This window comes from Anomalospiza imberbis, chromosome 14 (assembly GCF_031753505.1).
Source record: "Anomalospiza imberbis isolate Cuckoo-Finch-1a 21T00152 chromosome 14, ASM3175350v1, whole genome shotgun sequence".
Lineage (NCBI taxonomy): Eukaryota > Metazoa > Chordata > Aves > Passeriformes > Viduidae > Anomalospiza > Anomalospiza imberbis.
Genome location: NC_089694.1, coordinates 16,265,381 through 16,270,760, shown reverse-complemented (window position 1 = coordinate 16,270,760; position 5,380 = coordinate 16,265,381). Strand labels below are relative to the sequence as shown.

General features: G+C 59.1%; 1 protein-coding gene across 1 annotated transcript; it reads right to left on the bottom strand.

Annotated features, from left to right (window-relative positions):
• Positions 1-1,354: 1,354 nt before the first annotated feature.
• ASB12 (ankyrin repeat and SOCS box containing 12) lies at positions 1,355-4,963 on the bottom strand. Its single transcript, XM_068205149.1, has 3 exons — positions 4,832-4,963; positions 2,195-3,037; positions 1,355-1,520 (listed from the first exon to the last, which is right to left on the bottom strand). The coding sequence occupies exons 2-3, from the start codon at positions 3,003-3,005 to the stop codon at positions 1,387-1,389; spliced, it is 945 nt and encodes a 314-aa protein (XP_068061250.1). The 5' UTR covers positions 3,006-3,037; positions 4,832-4,963; the 3' UTR covers positions 1,355-1,386.
• Positions 4,964-5,380: the final 417 nt, after the last annotated feature.

Sequence of the window (5,380 nt, the reverse complement as noted above, 5' to 3'; positions counted from 1 at the left end):
ACAGCCTCATTAATAGATGCTAATTAATAGATCCCACAACCCCTGACACAAGCCCATAAATCCTGCAGGGAGGTGCCTGTGTTCGGCCCAGAGCGACCCTTGGAGCTCTGAGCCCTGGGAACACTTCCCTTTGGGATGGCACAGGGCAGGAAGGAATGAACCATGGGACACCTGCTGTGGCGTCCCAAAAGTGCTCCAGAACAGCACTGCTGGGTGGGCGCTGAGCTGCCAGGGAGCCCCGGCATTGATCCATCCACTCCTGGCTGTGGGAAGAGCCAGGAAGGCACCTGCAGCCCCACTGGTGAGGGCAATCCCGGTGTCCAGGGCGGGACAGATGGAGGGACACAAAGATGGTGCTGGGACGCCCTGCTCCAGCCTGGAATTCCCCGTGTGCAGCCATTCCCTCGTCCCTGCCCTGCCATCCTGGCAGGGCTGCCCGACATGGGATATTTCACCAGACAGGCCACAACAGTTTCATACCAAGAACAGAACATTTTAATCCAAACCCCAGCCCTGCCCAGTCAGGGAACACCCTCGGCCACAACAGGAAGCACTTCTGGGGTGAGGAGACGATGTTTAGGGTCAGAGCTGGGGCAGGGAGAGGAGTGGGGATGCTGGGACTCTGGATACATCTCCCAGCCCCTCCTGTGCTGCCAGCTGGGAGTGCTGGGCTCTGCCCCCACTGGGGTGGGCACACACGGCTGGGGCCAGCCCCAATCCTGCCCCTCCCAAGTGGAGGAGGCACTTGGGAACTTCTCTGGGAATAGTGGAATCATGAGGGACCTCAAAGCCCATCCAGTGCCACCCCTGCCATGGCAGGGACACCTTCCCCTGTCCCAGGCTGCTCCAAGCCCTGTCCAGCCTGGCCTTGGGCACTGCCAGGGATCCAGGGGCAGCCCCAGCTGCTCTGGGCACCCTGTGCCGGGCCTGCCCACCCTCACAGGGAAAATTCTCATCCTCACAGCCAAGAATTCCTCCACACTCTTTCCCAGCCCCTGCTCCAACCAAAATCAGCTAAAGGTGTACAATCCCTCAATAAAGATGGTCTGAGGCAAACCCAGGGGAATCAGATCCTGTTCTATGCTCTTATCTTTTGCTGCAAATCGGGAGCTGAGGTCTCCTGTTCTTTCTCTCCCTTCCCTTCCCTTCCCTTCCCTTCCCTTCCCTTCCCTTCCCTTCCCTTCCCTTCCCTTCCCTTCCCTTCCCTTCCCTTCCCTTCCCTTCCCTTCCCTTCCCACTTTTCCACATGGGCACTGCTTTCTGGAGACACCTCAGCAGCAAAAATGAACTTGTGACCACAAATTCCCAGGGGTTCCGCAGATTTGAGGGATTCACTCTGGGGGGTGGAGCAGGTTTTAATTGGGGTGTCCCTGGGACAGGCTGGGATCACAGCTGGTGCTGCAGGTATTTGGCCAGGGCTCTGGGGATCTCCAGCTCTCCGAGGGTGGCCGAGCGGCTGGGCTGCTTCAGGAGACGCCTCATAGCCAGCCGGGATTGGGACAGCAGGGATTTGGGATGAGCTGTGGAAGGAAAATCACATGGTCACCTTCAAGACGCACAACCCTGCTGCCCTCAAACCCAGCATTATCCAAAGGAAAGGGACATGGATTGAGCAAACCAGACAGCATTGGAACAAAATAATCTTTAAGTCCCTTCCAACCCAAACCATTCCATGGTCTTATGAAAATTCCATGATCCTGTGAAAACTCAACCTCTGTGATGGGGCTGGGGCTATGGACTCAGGCACAAGCTCCCACGGGAGCTGGGCATGGAGAAGAAATCTCCCATCCCCACATGGAAATAAGTGCAGGATTTTAGACTTGGGCAGTACAGGAGATCCCACGCTGAGCAGCAGAAAGGAGAGCAAGGGTGAAAAGCAGGGGGTAACCCCACAAGTGAGGGGAAACCCAGGCTGTGGGAATCATGGAATCACAGAAGGGCTTGGGTTGGGAAGGGAATTTAAGCTCATCTCATTCCACGGGCAGGGACACCTTCCACTATCCCAGGTTGTTCCAAGTCCTGTCCAACCTGGCCTTGGACACTTCCAGGGATCCAGGGGCAGCCACAGACCCGCACAGCCAAGACACGCTGCAAGGGGAACCGAGGCTGAAGGAAAACCCGGGTGCGGCTGTTGGGAAGAGGGAAACAGAGCAAAGCTGTGCCCGTGCCAGCCCCGGGCACACAGCCAGGTCACCTCTGGCCTGCAGCAGCAGCTCCAGCCCCTCGCTGCGCGGGGCCGCCCCGTCGGCGGGCACGCTGGGCAGGTACACGTTGGCCCCGAAGTCGATGAGCAGGCGGATGAAGTCGCTGTGGCAGCCGTGCCTCAGGCACGTCTCCAGCAGGGTCTTGGGCTCGCGGATCTGCGCCAGGACGCCCTGCTCGGTGCAGTTGTAGTCGGGGTCGGCGCCGTGCAGCAGCAGCAGGCGGAAGCACTCCAGGTGCCCGTAGGCGGCCGCCAGGTACAGTGGCCCCGAGCAGGCCACCGAGTTGGCCGCCCACTCGGGCAGCCTTGCCCGGACGTTGGCCTCGGCGCCATGCTCCAGCAGCTGCCTCAGGATGGCCACGTGGCCGTCCCTGGCGGCCAGCAGCAGCGGCGAGCAGTTGTTGTAGGCGCTGCCCGCGGGGCTGGCGCCGGCCTCCAGCAGCAGCCGCACGCACTCGCTGTGCCCATTGCTGACCGCCACGAACAGCGGGGTCTGCGCCTTCACGTCCAGGCTGTCCACCTGGGCGCCGTGGGCCAGCAGCAGCCGCAGGCTCCGCACGCAGCCCCGGGTGGCCGCCAGGCGCAGGGGGGTGCTGGGCACGCCCCAGCCGCTCCTGCGGTTGATGAGCCTCCTGTACCTGTCCTGGGACAGGAGCCTGGCCAGCGTTTCGTGGTCGTCCTGGCACACCGCCCGGCTCAGCTCCTCGCTCTCCCCGCTGTCCTCCTCGTCATCCCTGGGCTGCAGCAGGGAGAACATCTTGTTGATGTCCATCAGGCTCATTTTGTCGGGTCTGGGCTCCATGTGCTCTCATGGTAAAGGATGAGGCCAAAGATCTACAGGATGGCAGAACCAGCACCACCCCCGGGTTAGAACCAGTCCCTGACACCCACAGCTGCATTTTAATGCAAGTTTATACTCAATATCAGGAAGATTCTCCAAAAACTGGACAAATGTTGGATGAGGATGCTGCTGATGTGCTCATGGGCCTGGCGTCACGTGAGGAAATCCATGGGGGGGGAAGGCTGAGGGAACAATGGAGCTCAGTGCTGTAGTGGGCACATGGGTCAGGATCCCATAAAATCATTGATTGGTTTGGGTTGGGAGGGACCTCAGAGCCCACCCAGTGCCACCCCTGCCATGGCAGGGACACCTCCCACTGTCCCAGGCTGCTCCCAGCCCTGTGCCAGGGCCTGCCCACCCTCGCAGGGAACAATTCCTAATTCCCAATATCCCATCCATCCCTGCCCTCTGGCAGTGGGAGCCATTCCCTGTGCCCTGTCCCTCCACCCCCTGTCCCCAGTCCTGAGGGATGAGGTGAATGCGAAGTAGTCAGTTAGATTAGGGATCAAACATCCTCCAGCATCTCCCTTCCCGAATGATGCCAGCATTAGAATCCCACCATTTTCCTCCCTCCTGCCTGCTCGAGCCCGATGACCACGGTTGCAGAAAGGTCTGGGATGTTTCTGCTGAGGGATTTGAGGGAGGAAGGGTGGAACTGCTGAGTTGATCACACGGAGTGGGACTGAACCCTGGCAGCTTGGCTGGGCTCTGGACAAAGGATGTGGCCTCAGGAGCCGAGGGACAGCAGGGGACAGGAATAGGATGCCCCGGCTGGCACCTGAGCAGCTGGAAACGCTCAGGATGGGCAGAGGGATCTCTCGGCAGCCCTGGGGCAACTCAGGTTTCCTCAGGCAGAGCCAGGCCTGACCTGTCCTGGGAGGAGCCAAGGAGCTGCACGGGGCAATTAATGAGCAAAGGGACCACAGCAAAAAGTTAATCATCTGATTAGGAGAAATGAGCAATTGGCCTCGTTGTGCACCTGAGCCCCTCGGTGCCAGGGCAGCCACGGGGGACCTGTCCCACATCACCCACAGGGACACGGCCACCAGCTCAGGGGGACCCCAGCAAGGCCACCAGCACAGCTGGGGCACTGGGACAAGTCTGATGGCAGCAAAGCTCTGCCAGACTGCCACCCATTAGCCCAGTTTATACAGAAATGTGAGAAATTGTAACGCTGCTGCTCGTCATTCGACACGCCGGTGATGAGCTCTGGAGCTTTGGGACCATCCCACCCTCATGGAGAACGGCCTGGGGGTTACTGCAGGTTTGAGTCAAAACGACAGTTGTGTTCCCAGTTAGATTCCCAAGGGAAATGGTGTGGAAAAGTAAAAGAGCAGCTGTAACATTTCCTGAACACACAAACGGCACCTCCAAAGGGAGATTCCTGAGATCTTGTGTGGGGAGCTGAGGGAGCTTCCTCAACCAGGAGAACCCAAACCAGGATTCGTGGAATCACAAAATGGTTTGGTTCGGAAAGGAAGTTAAAAGTTCATCTCATCCCACCCCTGCCATGGCAGGGACGCCTTCCACTGTCCCAGGCTGCTCCAAGTCTCAGTGTCCAACCTGGCCTTGGACATGTGCAGGGATCCAGGGGCAGCCAGATCTGCTCTGGGCATCCTGTGCCAAGGCCTGCCCACCCTCACTGTTTTGTCACCCCCTGAGCTGGCAGAAGTTGTCCAAGCACTGCAGACCCTAAAAAGAGGTTGTGCCAGAGCACACAGAACACACATTTGTCCCTCTGGGTCCAGTCCCCTCCCTCACCCTACAAGGTCCCGGTGCCGCCTTACCTGGGTGTGGGGGATGCTCAGAGCACCTGAGGCCAGGGGGGACCCATGGGGAGTCCTCCTGTGGTTTAAGCCCAAATGAGCAGAGCAGGAGAGGCTCTGGCAGGGCTGGGATGGACGGGGCTGTGTGGGGCCAGAGCTGTGCAGCTCACAGCTGAAATGCCACGGCGGGACCGGCCCGGGGCGCCAGGGCTAATTTTAGCCCCTCTGGGGTTTTATCTTACCACTTCCATTCTTGGAAAGCTCCCCCTTGGTAAATATAGAGAGGGCAGCAGGGTGGGGGGAGGCTGGGACAGGTGCTAGAGGCTGCTTGACCCCTCTGAGCACACACAAAGCTTTTTCTCCACTGTTTCCCCACAGAAATCACATGGAACGGGACGGTTTGGGGTCCCTGCCAGGGCAGCACCAGCCTCTACCTCACCTTGGCTGCTGCCAGGCACTCAAATTCCCTCTTAACCCCTCTCCTGCCCTCCCTCCCCCTCTTCACAGTGATACAAATGGCCTTTTGCAGCCTTCAAAATGACTTATTGGATGCCAGAAGGAAAAAAGGTC

Coding starts and splice junctions, on each gene's coding strand:
- ASB12 (XM_068205149.1), bottom strand. CDS start 3,005: ATGGAGCCCAGACCCGACAAAATGAGCCTGATGGACATCAACAAGATG. Junction 1,521..2,194: donor GCTGCTGCTGCAGGCCAGAG/GTGACCTGGCTG, acceptor TTCCTTCCACAG/CTCATCCCAAATCCCTGCTG.